The 20,101-nt window shown below is 41.9% G+C and overlaps 1 protein-coding gene across 1 annotated transcript in view; it reads left to right on the plus strand.

Moving 5' to 3' along the window:
• The window catches only part of LOC124550990 (putative inorganic phosphate cotransporter), a 158,831-nt gene that overhangs the window by 108,915 nt on the left and 29,815 nt on the right, over positions 1 to 20,101 (plus strand). The window contains exons 5-7 of the mRNA XM_047125823.1: positions 2,429 to 2,652; positions 2,738 to 2,887; positions 11,758 to 11,890. Of these exons, the coding sequence (XP_046981779.1) occupies positions 2,429 to 2,652; positions 2,738 to 2,887; positions 11,758 to 11,890 (507 nt within the window). The remainder of the gene's footprint in view (positions 1 to 2,428; positions 2,653 to 2,737; positions 2,888 to 11,757; positions 11,891 to 20,101) is intronic.

The following is a 20,101-nucleotide window of genomic DNA, read 5'->3' on the forward strand; positions in this document are numbered from 1 at the left end:
AGGAGAACCTGTAGACGAATCAGGATGTAAATTAGTAAAGAGCAGCAGCTATTAGAAACTACATTCATTATTAACATTGGTTAAAGTAGTATAAACAGTTTGTGTTTAATCAGGGCTGAGTTGCAGATAGCAAAATTAATACATAAACTGCTACAGTGGAGAAAAAGTACTGCTGACACACATTACTTAGTTTTTGTTTAAGTCTTTTTCGCTAGCTTACTATCTACTAGGTCCACTTCGAAATTTATCATACGTCAACAATTACATCTACGCTTTAAGAATGGTGGATTGCTCACAATAACCTCTGTTACTTTTCATGTATCCGACACGAGTGTTTAATCTTTACAATTAGACAATCACATATTTGTGCAACAGATATCTTATAAGGTACGGTTTTATTCTTATATTGAACTTATAGGTGTGCTCAATTTATTACTTTATGCCAAATGGAAACATACATATGATATCGCATCTGAATACTGAAAACTACTTTGAATCATAGACAAAGAGGAAACATGTACATAGAAACTATTTTTCTCTCTCCGTACTTCAACTAAAACTTCATAATAAATCATTCTGTGCATTAGCCATATTTAATGAATCCCAGTTACATGTATGTGGAAAGAAGTCAACGTTGTATTTTATTAAAGTATGATACCTTTAACTAACTTAACATTATGAAAGATCATTGGTTTACAATGTTAATGTTCATTCCACAATAACATTACAAACGTGGTGGTGATGGTGCACACCACAATGGTTCATGGGTTACAGCACCCCAGCCATGTGATAACATTCTATAAAAACTTCAGTATGAGTCCACATGCAAATCAACACAAAGAAAAGGTAATACTTCTGTGTTTCAGAAATCAACCTCAAAGAAGCGGAAGCAAAGTACACGCAATAAATAATATATTGAATGTTTTGATAAATGTGTTATCAGGCAGTAACCTGCGGCAATACGAACAATACTAGGACAAGGTCATTCTCAATGGAGAGAAGTCTTCCGAAGTAAGAGTGATTTCAGGTGTGCCGCAGGGGAGTGTCGTAGGACCGTTGCTATTCACAATACACACGAATGACCTTGTGGATGACATCGGAAGTTCACTGAGGCTTTTTGTGGGTGATGCTGTGGTATATCGAGAGGTTGTAACAATGGAAAATGTACTGAAATGCAGGAGATCTGCAGCGAATTGACGCATGGTGCAAAGAACAGCAATTGACAAGTGTAATGTGCTGCGAATACATAGAAAGAGAGATCCCTTATCATTTAGCTACAGTATAGCAGGTCAGCAACTGGAAGCAGTTAATTCCATAAATTATCTGGGAGTACGCATTAGGAGTGATTTAAAATGGAATGATCACATAAAGTTGATCGTCGGTAAAGCAGATGCCAGACAGATATTCATTGGAAGAATCCTAAGGAAATGCAATCAGAAAACAAAGGAAGCAGGTTACAGTACGCTTGTTCGCCCACTGCTTGAATACTGCTCACCAGTGTGGGATCTGTACCAGATAGGGTTGATAGAAGAGATAGAAAAGATCCAACGGAGAGCAGCGCGCTTCGTTACAGGATCATTTAGAAATCGCGAAAGCGTTACGGAGATGATAAACTCCAGTGGAAGACTCTGCAGGAGAGACGCTCAGTAGCTCGGTACGGGCTTTTGTTGAAGTTTCGAGAACATACCTTCACCGAGGAGTCAAGCAGTATATTGCTCCCTCCTACGTATATCTCGCGAAGAGACCATGAGGATAAAATCAGAGAGATTAGAGCCCACACAGAGGCATACCGACAATCCTTCTTCCCACGAACAATACGAGACTGGAATAGAAGGGAGAACCGATAGAAGTACTCAAGGTACCCTCCGCCACACACCGTCAGGTGGTTTGCGGAGTATGGATGTAGATGTAGATGTAGAAATTGCAATTTTATCTAAATTTCACAGCTTTTGTCACTCAGTATTGGACTTCGTGGACAGTAAGAAAACTCAGGGGAAAACTGTCCTGTCTATGGCATTATTTTTGAAAGATAGCAGGATAAACGAATCCTCAAGGGCGAACTAGGCGACATAATTTCACAAAAAGCTTCCTACATTTGACTTTTAAGAAAAATGAAGCATCACATTTAAAGCAGCCAGTGATTTATTGAGACGAAAGGTGGGTTCGTGTACTAACATGTCCGAGAAGCTTTGTGAAACGAAAGTGCAAATTTATGTTTAATTGCTGTACATTGAAGGGCACTGTTGTACAAATGTGTAGACTGTGACAGACGTCCACTTGTAAGAATTCCGTGGTGTTAACGCTTTTCTACTGCCATACGAGTTTCTCAGTGGTAACCACGACGGTGCTGCCACCGTGTGAGGTGTTCAGTTTACTTTGTCAGGTAACAACTGTGCGCTGGCTAGCTGTGTTTGTTTCTGTCCCCCAGGTGGCCAGATGGGCACAGTGATAGCGACTGTGGTGTCCGGAGTCCTGGCCCAGAGCGCTGCTGGCTGGCCCTCCATCTTCTACACGTTTGGAGGACTGGCCATCGTCTGGGGGGTGCTCGTCTTCTTCTTCGGAGCAGACTCTCCCGCCAAACACAGATACATGTCCCCGCAGGAACTGTCCTACATTGAAGAATCAGTCAAGTGTGTCTCACAGGACGACAAGGTAGCGTAGAACACACCCTACTCAAGTGATTGTATATAATATGTTTGCTTCATTAGCTGGGTACAGCTTTGGACTATGTTTTCAGAAATTACCGACGCCGTGGGTCTCTCTTTTCACTTCCATCCCTTTCATCGCCCTCGCATTAACCCACATGGCGCAGAACTGGGGATCCTACACACTGCTAACTGAGATACCTACGTACTTCAGTAATGTTCTGAAATTGAACATCACCGCAGTAAGTAAAACTGTTTAATACACTTAAAGATAGCTGCTACAGGAAATATTTTATTTATTTATTTGACCTGATCAGATTAGGGCCATCAGGCCGTCTCTTACATCGGACCAATGTTTCAAAAAAATGGTTCAAATGGCTCTGAGCACTATGGGACCTAACTTCTGAGGTCATCAGTCCCCTAGAACTTAGAACTACTTAAACCTAACTAACCTGAGGACATCACACACATTCATGCCCGAGGCAGGATTCGAACCTGCGACCGCAGCGGTCGCGCGGTTCCAGACTGTAGCGCCTAGGACCGCTCGGCCACTCCGGCAGGCCCAGTGTTTCACACATGCAGCATTTCACACATTAGAGTTACATCATGACAATAGTTTAAATAAGAAAATTAGATTACTCTAGTGACAAAATGAATAAAGAGTAATGACTAAGACCTAATAAAGTAAATGCTCGCAGTATTTTTACATCAGGTGCTATACATACAAATTATGATAAAAGCAATAATAATAACAGTAAAAAAATCGAATAATAATGATAAAGATGAGAAAAATTGGCAGTAGTAATGAAGATTTGTGCAGATGTACATTAATATCTTGGTGTGTAAAGTAGATGTTTACTAGTACAGCGAGTTTTGGGGCATGGAGATTTAAGATCTATATAAATGACCTGGGTGACAATCTGAGCAGTTCTCTTAGGTTGTTCGCAGATGATGCTGTAATTTACCGTCTAGTAAGGTCATCCGAAGACCAGTATCAGTTGCAAAGCGATTTAGAAAAGATTGCTGTATGGTGTGGCAGGTGGCAGTTGACACTAAATAATGAAAAGTGTGAGGTGATCCACATGAGTTCCAAAAGAAATCCGTTGGAATTCGATTACTCGATAAATAGTACAATTCTCAAGGCTGTCAATTCAACTAAGTACCTGGGTGTTAAAATTACGAACAACTTCAATTGGAAAGACCACATAGATAATATTGTGGGGAAGGCGAGCCAAAGGTTGCGTTTCATTGGCAGGACACTTAGAAGATGCAACAAGTCCATTAAGAGACAGCTTACACTACACTCGTTCGTCCTCTGTTAGAATATTGCTGCGCGGTGTGGGATCCTTACCAGGTGGGATTGACGGAGGACATCGAAAGGGTGCAAAAAAGGGCAGCTCGTTTTGTATTATCACGTAGTAGGGGAGAGAGTGTGGCAGATATGATACGCGAATTGGGATGGAAGTCATTACAGCAAAGACGTTTTTCGTCGCGGCGAGATCTATTTACGAAATTTCAGTCACCAACTTTCTCTTTCGAATGCGAAAATATTTTGTTGAGCCCAACCTACATAGGCAGGAATGATCATCAAAATAAAATAAGAGAAATCAGAGCTCGAACAGAAAGGTTTAGGTGTTCGTTTTTCCCGCGCGCTGTTCGGGAGTTGAATGGTAGAGAGATAGTAAGACTGTGGTTCGACGAACCCTCTGCCAACCACTTAAATGATAACGAGGGAGGTTACTCCAGAGTCGGGTTCCCGCTACTGTAAAGGACTTGGAGAAGGTGGAACAGAGTGGATTTTATTGTGATGGGAACGTGTGTTTCTGTCACGTTGGTCTGACATAAGCGTTAAGGATGAGGAGAGATAAGAGGGACAGTGTACATTTATAAGGCAGTACATGAGACAGAGTGTATGGAAAACTCTGCGTTTGTCCGCACGCAGCCAGGACAATTTTGCATATGCTGGTGAAATGTGATCAAAAAGTCGAACGTCACAGATATATCGGACGCAGGTTTAGAGAACCAGCGAGTGCGCATTTCCGGTACAGTCGCGTGTGTTTGTAATTCAAATCTGTATTCTGACAGCGACAATCGCGCCGACGCTTTGTTTAAAACAATAGACTCGCTCAGGGGTGGACGGCGGTTCGAATCCCCAGGCGACCATCCTGATTTAAATGTTCCGTAGACCTTCTCAGTCGGGATGGTTACTCTGAATCCTATGAAAATAACACGGCTGATTTACTTCCTCAATCCGGGCTTGTACTTCAACTCAAATCACGCCCCTGTCGACAGAACATGAAACTCGAATTTGTTTTCCTTCCTATCGGTACGTTTACTAACGTGTTACCTATTAAGAAATTAAAAGAAAGTAGTACAAGTTGAGATATTACATATATATATATACACTGAAGCGCCAAAGAAATTGGTAAAGGCATGCGTATTCAAATACAGAGATATGTAAACAGGCAGAAGACGGCGCTGCGGTCGGAAACGCCTACATAAGACAAGTGTGTGGCGCAGTTGTTACATCGAAATTTGGAAATTTGTGGTAAGGACTTATGGGACCAAACTGCTGAGGTCACCGGTCCCTAAGCTTACACACTATTTAATCTGATGATGATGATGTCCCACCCTCCTTGACAGAGCCGTATTAGGCAAGGTCCTTGTGGAGGTGGTTTGCCATTGCCTTCCTCCGACCGTGATGGGGATGAATGATGATGATGAAGACGACACCCAGTCATCACGAGGGAGGTGAAAATCCCTGACCTCTCCGGGAATCGAACCTGGGACCCCGTGCTCGGGAAGTGAGAAAGCTACTGCGAGACCACGAGCTGCGGACGTATTTAATCTAACTTAAAGTAACTTACGCTAAGGTCGACACACACACACCAATGCCCGAGGGAGGACTCGAACCTCCGAGGGGGAAAGCCATGCGGACCGTGACAAGACGTCTAGAGCACGCCGTTACCCTGTGGTGTTATAATCGGTGCACGAGCGATGGGACACAGCATCGCCGAGTTGGCGAAGAATTGGGGATGTTCCCGTCTGACTATTTCACGAGTGTACCGTGAATATCAGGAATCCGGTAAAACATCAAATCTCCGACATCGCTGCGGCTTGAAAAATATCCTGCAAGAACGGAACCAACGACGACTGAAGAGAATCGTTCAACGTGACAGAAGGGCAACCTTACCGGAAATTCCTGCAGATTTCAAAGCTGGGCCATCAACAAGTGTCAGCGTACGAACCATTCCACGAAACATTATCGATACGGAGTTTAGGAGCCGAAGGCCCACTCATGTACCCTTGATGACTGCACAACACAAAGCTGTACGCTTCGCCTGGGCCCGTCAACATCGACATTGGACTGTTGATGACTGGAAAAATGTTGCCTGCTCGGACGAGTCTTGTTTCGAGTTGTATCGAGCGGATGTACGTGTACGGGTATGGAGACAATCTCATGAACCCATGGACGCTGCATGTCAGCAGGGGAGTGTTCAAGGTGGTGGAGGCTCTATAACTGAGTGGGGCATGTGCAGTTGGAGTGATATGGGACCCCTGATACGTATAGATACGACTCTGACAGGTGACACGTACATAAGCATCCTGTCTGATCACCTGCATCCATTCATATCCATTGTGAATTCCGACGGTCTTGGGCAATATCAGAAGGACAATGTAACACCTCGCACGTCCAGAATTGCTGCAGAGAGGCTCCAGGAACATTCTTCTGAGTTTAAACACTTCCGCTGGCCACCACACTACCCTGACATGAACATTATTGAGCATATCTGGGATGCCTTACAACGTGCTGTTCAGAAGAGATCTTCATCCTGCCGTACTCTTCCGAATTTATGGACAGCCCTGCAGGATTCATGGTGTCAATTCCCTCCAGCGCTACTTCAGGCATTAGTCGAGTCCATGCCACTTCGTGTTGCGGCACTTCTGCGTGCTCGGGGGAGGGGGAGAGTGGGTGGGAGTCCCTACACGAAATTATGCAGGTGTACCAGTTTCTTTGGCTCTTCAGTGTAGATGCAGCTCGACAGGCGAAAGGGCGTGGTGCGTGCAAGTGTTGACACAGGCGAGCATCGCTCGTGAGGAGATGACCACTGGAGTCGTTTGTTTCGCCCAGCAAACGACACTTTCCGTCCCTGCTTTGGCAGAAACAAGAGGCCACAAAGTAAACCGGCTGACAGTAAGGCAGCAGGTAGTCTGGAGTGTTTACACTATCAGCGGGAAGGACACGGGCGCATGGCTGTTGCAGGACGCCGGGGGTGTGAGTTACCGACAGGGTGGCAGCCAGGGACCGGAAATTAATTTCACGGCTACAAAATACATATAATCCCTGCCATCATGGCTACAAGTTAGGGAAAAAACGCAAATTAAAGACATCTACATCTACATCTACATACATACTCCGCAAGCCACCTGACGGTGTGTGGCGGAGGATACCTTGAGTACCTCTATCGGTTCTCCCTTCTATTCCAGTCTCATATTGTTCGTGGAAAGAAGGATTCTCGGTATGCCTCTGTGTGGGCTCTAATCTCTCTGATTTTATCCTCATGGTCTCTTCGCGAGACATACTTAGGAGGGAGCTATATACTGCTAGACTCCTCGGTGAAGGTATGTTCTCGAAACTTCAACAAAAGCCCGTACCGAGCTACTGAGCGTCTCTCCTGCAGAGTCTTCCACTGGAGTTTATCTATCATATCCGTAACGCTTTCGCGATTATTGATAGATTCTGTAACGAAGCGCGCTGCTCTCCGTTGGATCTTCACTATCTCTTCTATCAACCCTATATGGTACGGGTCCCACACCTCTGAGCAATATTCAAGCAGTGGTCGAACAAGCGTACTGTAACCTACTTCCTTTGTTTTCGGATTGCATTTCCTTAGGATTCCTCCAATGAATCTCAGTCCGGCATCTGCTTTACCGATGATCAACTTCATATGTTGTTGTTGTTGTTATGGTCTTCAGTCCTCAGACTGGTTTGCTGCAGCTCTCCATACTACTCTATCCTGTGCAAGATTCTTCATCTACCAGTACCTACATCAGCCTACATCCTTCTGAATCTGCTTAGTGTATTCATCTCTTGGTCTCCCTCTACGATTTTTACCTTCCACGCTGCCCTCCAGTACCAAATTGGTGATCCCTTGATGCCTCAGAACATGTCCTACCAACCGATCCCTTCTTCTAGTCAAGTTGTGCCACAAACTCCTCTTCTCACCAATTCTATTCAATACCGCCTCATTAGTTATGTGATCTATCCAACTAATCTTCAGCATTCTTCTGTAGCACCACATTTCGAAAGCTTCTATTCTCTTCTTGTCCAAAATGTTTATCGTCCACGTTTCACTTCCATACATGGCTACACTCCATACAAATACATTCTCAAACGACTTTCTGACACTTAAATCTATACTCGATGTTCACAAATTTCTCTTCTTCAGAAACGCTTTCCTTGCGATTGCCAGTCTACATTTTGTATCCTCTCTACTTCGACGATCATCAGTTATTTTGCTCCCCAAATAGGAAAACTCCTTTACTACTTTAAGTGTCTCATTTCCTAATCTAATACCCTCAGCGTCTCCCGATTTAATTTGACTACATTCCATTATCCTCTTTTTGCTTTTGTTGATGTTCATCCTATATCCTCCTTTCAAGACACTGTCCATTCCGTTCAACTGCGTTTCTAAGTCCTTTGCTGTCTCTGACAGAATTACAATGTCATCGGCGAACCTCAAAGTTTTTATTTATTCTCAATGGATTTTAATACCTACTCCGAACGTCTCTTTTGTTTCCTTTACTGCTTGCTCAGTATACAGATTGAATAACATCGGGGATAGGATACAACCCTGTCTCACTTCCTTCCCAACCACTGCTTCTCTTTCATTCCCCTCGACTCTTATAACTGCCATCTGGTTTATGTACAAATTGTAAATAGCCTTTGACTCCCTGTATTTTACCCCAGCCACCTTCAGAATTTGAAAGCTTCCTCTAAGTCTACAAATTCTAGAAACGTAGGTTTGCCTTTCCTTAATCTAGCTTCTAAAATAAGTCGTCGGGTCAGTATTGCCTCAAGTGTTCTAATATTTCTACGGAATCCAAACTGATCTTCCCTGAGGCCAGCTTCTACCAGTTTTTCCATTCGTCTGTAAAGAATTCGCGTTAGTATTTTGCAGCTGTGACTTATTAAACTGATAATTATCCCTCGGTAATTTTCACATCTGTCAACACCTGCTTTCTTTGGGATTGGAATTACTATATTCTTCTTGAAGTCTGAGGGAATTTCGCCTGTCTCATACATCTTGCTCACCAGATGGTAGAGTTTTGTTAGGCCTGGCTCTCCCAAGGCTGTCAGTAGTTCTAATGTAATGTTGTCTACTACCGGGGCCCTGTTTCGACTTAGGTATTTCAGTGCTCTGTCAAACTCTTCACGCAGTATCATATCTCCCATTTCATCTTCATCTACCTCCTCTTCCATTTCCATAACATTGTCTTCAAGAACATCGCCCCTGTATAGACCCTCTATATTCCCCTTCCACCTTTCTGCTTTCCCTTCTTTGCTTAGAACTGGGTTTCCATCTGAGCTCTTGATATTCATGCAAGTGGTTCTCTTTTCTCCAAAGGTCTCTTTAATTTTCCTGTAGGCAGTATCTATCTTACCCCTCGTAAGATAAGCCTCTACATCCTTACATTTGTCCATAACTTTATATGATCATTCCAATGTAATTCACTCCTAATGCGTACTACCAGATAATTTATGGAATTAACTGCTTCCAGTTGCTGACCTGCAATATTGTAGCTAAATGATAAGGGATCTTTCTTCCTATGTATTCGCAGCACATTACACATGTCTACATTGAGATTCAATTGCCATTCCCTGCACCATGCGTCAATTCGCTGCATATCCTCCTGAGAGATGACAATGTGCGTCTAAATGCCCTCTCGACAGACAAAATGGTATTTAAGATATTAAAGATATAAGGTTCAGAAACACCAATTGACTTAAGAAATTAATAAGTTCTTAATACCTTACGGGATTTGAAATAGCAAAGTTTCCAAAGACAACGTTTGAACAGCTCTATCGAAATAGGTTTTTCAATGTAATAAATTTTAAATTATAAGCAGGAATGTTCATTCCAATAATTATCAACGTATTTAATCATAAAAGAAATTAGACTATAGAGCTATCCATAAGCATGTGAGTTTCATTGTGTTTAATGATAGCTGATGTCAACTTGGGCAAGTTAACTATCTCACCGTTTAAAATGTAAATAACCAGAAATCGGCGAATCCCAGCAAAAATCTAATTTCAAGCTAGTAAAATTCTAGTTCTAACCGATATGCAGTATTTTAGTAACAGTTCACAAATGTAGATCACGTCTATTTAAGGGCGTTGGACATACTGGCACGCTACAGTCCATTCCGAGAGTTGAGCGAGAACGGTCATATGTTTTCAAGAATGCCGTGTGTTTCTCTGTTTGTAAGTGGCAGAAATGTTTCGGGTTACAGTTTTATGGATCTTTTAAATTCTGAAAATTTAGAACAGTTTCGACATTTATTACAGGAACTGTAAGTTTTTTCAGAATCGCATCTGGAGTTGCAAATATATCGCTTGCTGGTCTGGTGAACTTTAAATTCTGAGCAGAAGCTCTTGGACTTGTAAAATTTTACGACAACGTGGTGAACTATAACTTTATATAGAATTATGAATTTTTCCACAGTTATCCACAATAACTTTGGTATTGAAGAGTAACGTGGTGAGGTGCGGTTAGCATTTAGCAGTTGCGAAAGAGTCGCTTTTTGTATTGCTTTCACGCTCTTTAATAAACATTTTTTAGTCTATACGTCAACTAGCTGGTGTTTATTGTATTATTGTATGACGCTACTGACCACGATCCTGCCTCACAGATGGCTCTGCCTGCCTTTAGATACAAAAACGTGCACTGTGTTCAGAAGCAAATCTACCAAAATTTGGAGAAAGTAAAATATATATTTATAGGGCATGTGGAACATTCTGCATCTTCACGAAGTCTGGGGTTGCAAACTGAAGGCTGAAATTTGGCTTATAGTGGTTGCTAAAAATTTCTTAATTCTGACCAATAGAACATTATTTTGATTTACATAGTTACATCTCACAAACAGATGACCACTGTCTCTGGCCGCTGAGGCCAGACTGTGTGTGGCAACTGTGTCTGATAGTATAAGCAATCTGTTGGTTGTGGGGGTAAGATGGTGGCTGCGGTGGGGAGGGGGGGGGGGATAACAGCGAAGGGATTGGGGAAGATGTGCTGCTGCTTGTGGGAATGTGCACGGACGTGGTGGGGATGGGGTAGGGTCATTCAACTTTTAATAACTTGTTAGAATATCTTTGTCCTTCTACTTGAAAAGAAGACAAGTCTCTTCCAGTTGTTCAACGTTTTCTACAACTTTGCGATATCTGGCTACTGCAGTAAATTACTAAGTTTTAAAATTTGCACACTGAGCACCTTATTATAACGTCGTGCACAGAATTTTATTTTTTCTTTACATCGTTTATACTATGATGGGAAAGTCGTAACATCTAACATCTTTGCGATTTTCTTGATGGCCTGTGATCTTTTATTGATACGAGACGAGCTACAGCACTGATTATTATGAGCTACACCAGAATTCTAGCAGGGAATGGGCTTTTGTTTAACAAAGCCAAGAGTAAACGGTCAAAATTAACTGTCAAATCGAAACAGTTTGTCCATCAAAATTTCTTTCACCCCACCTCTGTTTGACAAAAACGTAAGTAAAGCCAAATAATTTGACAAACTCGCAAAATTTGACAAATTGTTTGATTATCTGAGGGGATCTAAGATTCTTCTTGGGCACTTTTCCTGACAGAAAAGTCATTCATGGACGCAGACAGGAGTATTATATACAGCCAGTATAAATGAACTTAAGTGCACCAATTAATTTCAGATTCCTTGTTCTCAAATTTCATAAGCAAAAGAGATTTCTTGACGTTTGATAATAATATAACTTAACTCTGGTTTTGGAAGTAACTTGCTGTTGATAACATTAATGTTCATGTAATGTAAATACTCATGAAGCTTACAATCTGTTTAATATTCTCTTGCAGAATGGAATAGTTTCTGCGCTACCATACATTGTAGCCTGGGCCGTTAGCCTTGTGGCTAGCTGGATTGTAAACTTTGTGCAGAGAAGACAAATGCTCAGCACTGGAGCTTTGAGGAAAGTGATTAACACATTTGGTAAGAAAATCGACGTTAATCATAGTGTATCACTTTTGATTAGTATCCCTGTAAACTAAGTAGGCTTGATAAAATCTTTGTGTGATAACTATGAACCACCTAAAGCGTATGCTAATCAACAGCATATAAATTTTTTGAAACATAGCCATAAAGTGGGTTGCATGAGGCACATTATCTTGTAATAAATGGTAAAATCTCTGACTACTTCATTCCCCGATTTTTTTAAATCGATAAAAGAATTTTTTTACGAACATCTGACAATTCCATTTTTTGTGAGAATTTACGGGAATAAAACAAATTATGTCGTGTCACACTGCCTTCACTTGATAACACCTGTTAGCCAGCTCGATATGAAGCCTGCACACTCGTAAATTATTCCAATGTAGGTCGCCCAATTTTCTGATGTAATTTCTTTGTTTAGCAAACTGCCTTTTTGGCACTGTACCAGTGCTCGCAAGTGTACCATTTGCTCCACCGGCCACTTAGTTAATGTGACCATTCTGTTCAAAATAAGTCATAAAGGTAGCCATCATTTTGGCAGTTTACTAGATCGAAACTAATTTATTTTTATGTGCCATACATTACTAGCAGATGTCGGGAAACAGCGGAACTAATAACGTGTAAAGTACAAGAAATAAATTATTTTCCTTCTACACTTAATTCATTAGTAACAGTGTTCATTCTGTTTCGAATATATACTTTATTACTTCCAGGAATCCCTGAGATAAGGATGCCAGTTGGGACTCAGTTGTTACATTTTGATATTTCTCTACGTTTAGAGTGAGTTTCAATATTTCTGATAGGTTTACGCTTTATAGAATACGACTAGGTATTGATTTCCTTCTTTCGTTTCTCAGATGATTATCTTGGTAGATAACTGCTTCATTACGCTAACTCATTAATTAAAAAAAATGGTTCAAATGGCTCTGAGCACTATGCGACCTAACTTCTGAGGTCATCAGTCGCCTAGAACTTAGAACTAATTAAACCTAACTAACTTAATGACATCACACACATCCATGCCCGAGGCAGGATTCGAACCTGCGACCGTAGCGGTCGCTCGGCTCCAGACTGTAGCGCCTAGAACCGCACGGCCACTCTGGCCGCCTAAATCATTAATATACAGGGTGTCTCAAAAAGAATGACTTGATTTTAAATAGAATTATTTATTAGGAAGAAGGGCTTAACACCAACAAATTGCACACTAAATTATTCAAAAAAGACAGAAGTTTATAAAAATCCATCCTAAATGTTCAATATGTTCTCTATTGGCTAAACGGACGACATCTAGCCGATAGCCAAATTCATCCCAAACTGAGCATAAGGTGTCTTCTGTCACTGAAGCTACAGCAGCTGATATTCTGGTTTTTAGTTCAACAATGTAACGAGATAAGGGTGGAACGTAAACAAATTGTTTAACATATCCCCACAGGAAGAAATCACATGGTGTTAAGTCAGGGGACCTAGGAGGCAAAGAGTGTAAAGCCTGGTCTCGCAGTCCTGTACGCCCTATCCAACATTGAGGCACGTTGGCGTTGAGGAAACTGTGCACATTGTTGTGCCAGTGCGGTGGTGCTCCATCTTGCTGATAGATGAAATTGTCAGAGTCAAGTTGTGGAAATAACCAGTTCTGTAGCATTGCAAGATATGATTGTCCTGTTACTGTATCTTCCTCAAGAATGTAGGGTCCACAAACTTTGCTTTGCGAAACAGCACAAAAAATATTCACTTTTGGTGAATCACGTTCGTGTTCAATTGTTTCCCTCCGCCACACACCGTCAGGTGGCTTGCAGAGAATGGATGTAGATGTAGATTTTCGAGCCCCCATATACGCACATTATGACGGTGAACCTTACCGCTGATATGGAAATTTGACGCATCGTTGAATATCAACCGTGACATGAAAGTGTCATCTTCCACGTCCTCTAGAATGTCATTGCTGAAGTCCACTCGCTTCACTTTGTCAGTATCTCGAGGAGCTTGTACCAATTGTAATCGGTATGGTTTGAGGGCTAAACGACGCCGTGATACACGCGACACTGTCATGTGCGGTAACGCAAGTTCTCGGCTAGCACGACGCGTAGACTTGCGGGGGCTCCGCTCAAATGCTCGTCGGATTTGTTCCACTGGTTGCTCAGGAACGCGTGGCCGGCCAGGACTTTTGCCTTTACAGAGGCACCCTGTTTCTTCAAACTGTTTATACCTCCGTCGAATGTTCTTTTGTGATGCTGGTTTAGCACGAAATCGAATATGAAACGCCTGCTGAACTGCGATCACTGATTGAGTACGACTAAATTCAATAACACAATACGCCTTCTGTTGCGCGGACGCCATATTGCGCGAGACTGGCTGCACGCTCTAGGTCAGCGATCGCAGCGACATCTAGCGGATTTTTGCTGAAACTCTAGACCATGCCGATTACATCTAGCGCTGTTTCAGTTACCCAGTCACGTTTGCCTCAATATTATGACAAGCTAAAACCGGGTCATTCTTTTTGGGACACCCTGCACACCACAGCAGTAATGGCTCTATTACACTTGTTTGTGCTCATAAAACAAGTAATGATAGCACTCGACACTGTTTACATTTATCTTGATTATTTAAAATGCCTCAGTTAATCGAAAGTCTAGGTCGGTGAGAAACAACCGCAGTGATTCATTTTCTGTGTGAAAAAGACGTGTAAGTGGTTATAATTCTTCCGCAGATTAGTGAAGCTAACGGAGAAACTCCACGAGCAATCCTTTATCTTTCCACAGAGTTGTAGAAGATTGGGACGTCAGCTGCTAAATAATCTATTACGGAGCACAAGCAGTCTTTATCCTCTTTTATTAATGTATTTACATTCAGCCAGCTGTATTTATTGCAGTCTTTATCCTCTTTTATTAATGTATTTACATTCAGCCAGCTGTATTTATTGATTTTTAACTATTTTCTATCGATTTCAAAGCACAAATGGCTTCATTGTCAGGGACGTAGCGTGATGATGGACTTACTGTACATACTCGTACACAGGTGTGTTACGTCATCATGAGAGAGCAACATCTGGTATGCTCGTATCACATTTTGTACTTTGAAATAGATCACAAATAGTCAAATGGCTCTGAGGTCATCAGTCCCCTAGAACTTAGAGCTACTTAAACCTAACTAACCTAAGGACATCACACACATCCATGCCCGAGGCAGGATTCGAACCTGCGACCGTAGCGGTCACGCGGCCCCAGACTGTAGCGCCTAGAACCGCTCGGCCACTCTGGCCGGCATCACAAATAGTCAAAATCAGCACAACAGACTGGAGATGAAAGTAGTAATAAAAGAGAGTAAACAGCTTCTATTTTCGGTGGTAAAACTGTGACGGATTGAATGATAAGAATATCGCCTAGAGAGTTTGAACATAGCTGTACTAATAGTCATGATGATGCGTGAAATGAGCGACTACCTGTCATCTCTGGTGACTTGACGCAGAATGCAAAGGAAATAGACGCTTTACGATTTAGCCGCTGTCTAATCACTTTAGTCAAGTTTCAGGATGGGTCCTTCACGAAATTATTGCAAACACTGAAAGCTGTGCTCACGCTGGGTTCCAGAAACGCTGAGCCGGCCGTGTGGCCGAGCGGTTCTAGGTGCCTCAGTCTGGAACCGCGAGACCGATGTGTGTGATGTCCTTAGGTTAGTTAGTTAGTAGTTCTAAGTTATAGGGGACTGATGACCTCAGATGTTGAGTCCCATAGTGCTCAGAGCCATTTGAACCAGAAACGCTGTCTGATGTAAACAAAAACTGAGCAAGATGGGGCAGTGGTTAGCACACTGGAGTCGCATTCGGTTTAGCATACTGGACTCGCATTCGGTAAGACGATGGCTCCGGCCAGCCTGATTTAGGTTTTCTGTCATTTCTCTAAATCACTTCAGGCAAATGCCGGGATGGTTCCTTTGAAAGGGCACGGCCGACTTCCTTCTCCATCCTTCTCTAATCCGATAGGACCGATGACCTCGCTGTTTCGTCCCTCCCCCCCAAATCAACCAACCAATGTACACAAAACCAACGGAATGGCCAGTGTTTTTGATTTCTTTGAGCGTCAGGTAATGAATTTTTAAGTTGAACGGTCACTGGAGAGCAAACAAATGTTTTTCGTAGTACATCAGAAGCTGTATAGACGGTGATTGTTTACTTATGGACGTTTTGCCTCTTGGTAATACAATAACGTCTCACACAACTGCCGTATCGTAAGTCAATAACATCCAGCGGCCAAAATGATTAGCACGCTCAATAAAACGGCTTTTTTCCGGTTTGTTTCATGAAGATGCCCATCCGCATACGGTAGAAGTAACACAAAACCTCATCACATCATATGGCTGGGAAGAACTCGATCACGCTCTGTATAGTCTTGATCTAGCGTCCAGTGATTACCACTTATTGCAGAAGAAAAAAATTGGAAGTAATTTTAATTAGTATTGGTAGAAATTACGTTGAAAAGTATAAGTTTTCGTGTATTAGTAAAAATTATTTAAAACATGATTCGTATTTCCTTTCTGTTGATGGCTCACCATCCGACAATATGTTGTGTTTCGCTTATCAAAAAATTTTCAGTCCTATCCTGCGTGTGCCTAGATTTCTTTTTTCATCAGTCTTCTGAGTGGTTTGATGCGACCCGCCACAACTTCTGTGCCAACCTCTTCATCTCGGAGTAACACTCATACCCAACCTTATCGATTATAATTATTTGTAGTACATATTACACTCTCTTTCTCCCGCCACCGTACTTGCCCTCTATGTTGCTCCCCATTTCCACGGGTCATGTTACCCGATGTCTTTACTGACATCCTGCCATCCTGTCCCTTGCTCTTGTCAGTGTTTTACACAGATTCTACAGAGGACGCACTCATTTCTTATCTTATTAGCCTATTTAATTTTGAGCGTCCTTCTGTAACATTTTATATGAATCGTATAGATTTTCTTTTTTTCCGTTTCTCTCATAGTCCATGGTTCACTACATACAAAGCTGTGTTCCAAAAAAAATCTCAGAAATTTCTCTAATTAGGGCCTATCTTTGATACAGATAAACTTCTTTTATAGAGGAATGCCCTTTTTGCCTATGCTAGTTTTTTTTCACATTTTCCTTGCTTATTCCGCCGCGGGTTATTTTGCTCTTCTCTTAGTCTGCTAAATGGTCTCCAATTTTTATGTTAAGTTTATCGTTAATCTCATTTACACTCTTCATCACTACTTTCGTCTTTCTTTCATAAACTTTCAGTCCATGTCCTGCGCTCCGTAGGCTGTTCATTCTGTCCAACAAGTCCCGCAATTCTTTCTGACTTTCACTTAGGACAGTAACGTCATAAACGAATATCATTGATATCCTTTCACTCCTGAACATTTCTTTCATTTACACCATGGTTCTTCGATCGAACAGCCTACTTCTGTGCCTCCGCGGATGAAAGTCCTATAATTTGTCTCCAGTCCCGTACATTCTAGCAACTAACCTGAATAATCTTTTGGTGATTTTAAAAATTTCGAAGTAATGTTATCTATCCATTCTGCCTCGTCCGACATCAAGTCTTGATACCCGGTTGTAACAGATTTTACGTGGTCAATATCGCTGAACTGAATTTCGGTCTAAAAACACTGAATCCTGCCAGTTATATGTACGTGATCTTGCTCTTCACGTAAGTGGGTAAGATCCAAGCAACAAATATAAAGCTCTGGGGTCCAGCCACCAGTCAATTATAATATACTATGTGTCTCTTATTGCACCTGTTACTGCTGGCGATCGGACGAAGGCAAGTTGTACTACACAAAATAGGATCATACCAAGTACATTATTGTGGTTTTTGAACCAACATGATCAGGTCAGCTGTACCTTATCTGTATTCATGGCACTTAGAATATAATATGTGAACGGTGTAAGTTGTGTTTCCAAGATGATTATTATGTTCTGGGTTTTTGATTATATTTTAGCTTGTTTTAGGTAATTATATATAACGAAAACGCACGCACACTGTCCGATACCTACACCAGGATTGAAATCAACACTCACGACAATTTTGTGGAGTTATATAATCCTTAGCGCACATAGTAAGGAGCATCTGCGAACCGGAGCTGCTTGGCGCGGAAATATCTCATCGATGCATTGTTCAAGAACGGATATTCGTCAGCTGGAACAAAAAGAAAGTTAAGACAACTACGACGAGACCATAGGGATGTACAGGCGTCTGTGGAATCCAAAGTATTCCTAGCGTTCGTTAAGGGCATTACTGGCCACATAGGAAAAATCGCATAACTTAATCATAGCTAACACTTGGTTCAAGAATCATAAAAGAAGGTTGTATGCATGGAAGAAGCCTGGAGATACTGACAGGTTTCAGATAGATCATATAATGGTAAGACAGAGATTCAGGAACCACATTTTAAATTATAAGACTTTTCCAGCAGATGTGGCCTCTGACCACAATCTGTTGGTTATGAACTGTAGATTAAAACTGAAGAAACTGTAAAAAGGTGGGAATTTGAGGAGATGGGACCTGGATATACTGAAAGAACCAGAGGTTGTAGAGAGCTTCAGGGAGAGCATTAGGGAACGATTGCCGAGAATAGGGGAAAGAAATACAGTAGAAGAAGAATGGGTAGCTTTGAAAGACGAAATAGTGAAGGTAGCAGAGGATCAAGTAGGTAAAAAGACGAGGGCTAATAGAAATCCGTGGTTAACAGAAGATATATTGAATTTAATTGATGAAAGGAGAAAATATAAAAATGCAGTAAATGAAGCAGGCAAAAAGGAATATAAAGGTCTCAAAAATGAGATCGACAGGAAATGCAAAATGGCTAAGCAGGGGTGGCTGAAGGACAAATGTAAGGATGTAGAGGCTTATCTCACTAGGGGTAATATAGATACTGGCTACAGGAAAATTGAAGAGACGTTTGGAGAAAAGCGAACCACTTGCATGAATATCAAGACCTCAGATGGAAACCCAGTTCTAAGCAAAGAAGGGAAAGCAGAAAGGTGGAAGGAGTATATACAGGGTCTATACAAGAGCGATGTTCCTAGGGACAGTGTTATAGAAATGGAGGAGAAATGGTTCAAATGGCTCTGAGCACTGTGGGACGTAACATCTGAGGTCATTAGTCCCCTACTACTTAGAACTACTTAAACCTAACTAACTTAAGGACATCACACACATCCATGCCCGAGGCAGGGTTCGAACCTGCGACCATAGCGGAAATGGAGGAAAATGTAGATGAAGGTGAAATGGGAGATATGATACTGCGTGAAGAGTTTGACAGAGCACAGAAAGACCTAACTCGAAACAAGGCCCCGGGAATAGACAACATTCTATTAGAACTACTGACAGCCTTGGGAGAGCCAGTGCTGAAGAAACTTTACCATCTGGTGAGCAAGATGCATGAGACAGGCGAAATACCCTCAGACTTCAAGAAGAATATAACAATTCCAATCCCAAAGAAAGCAGTTGTTGACAGGTGTGAAAATAACCCAACTATCAGTTTAATAAGCTAAAAAAAATTGGTTCAAATGGCTCTGAGCACCATGGGACTTAACATCTGAGGTCATCAGTCCCCTAGAACTTAGAACTAGTTAAACCTAACTAACCTAAGGACATCACACAATCCATGCCCGAGGCAGGATTCGAACCTGCGACAGTAGCTGTCTTGCGGTTCCAGACTGAAGCGCCTAGAACCGCTTGGCCACACTGGCCGGCGTTTAATAAGCCACTGCTGCAAAATACTAACACGAATTCTTTACAGACGAATGGAACAACTGGTAGAAGCCGACCTCGGGGAAGATCAGTTTGGATTCCGTAGAAATGTTGGAACACGTGAGGCAATACTGATCCTACGACTTATCTTAGAAAATAGTTTAAGGAAAGGCAAACCTACGTTTCTAGCATTTGTAGACTTAGAGAAGCTGTGGACAATGTTGACTGGAATACTCTCTTTCAAATTCTAAAGGTGGCAGGGCTAAAATACAGGGAGCGAAAGGCTATTTACAAATTGTACAGAAACCAGATGGCAGTTATAAGAGTAGAGGGACATGAAAGGGAAGCAGTGGTTGGGAAGGGAGTGAGACAGGGTTGTATCCTGTCCCCGATGTTATTCAATCTCTATATTGAGCAAGCAGTAAAGGGAAAAAAAGGAAAAATTCAGAGTAGGTATTAAAATCCATGGAGAATAAATAAAAACTTTGAGGTTCGCCGATGACA

Source organism: Schistocerca americana, chromosome 1 (assembly GCF_021461395.2).
Source record: "Schistocerca americana isolate TAMUIC-IGC-003095 chromosome 1, iqSchAmer2.1, whole genome shotgun sequence".
Classification (NCBI taxonomy): domain Eukaryota; kingdom Metazoa; phylum Arthropoda; class Insecta; order Orthoptera; family Acrididae; genus Schistocerca; species Schistocerca americana.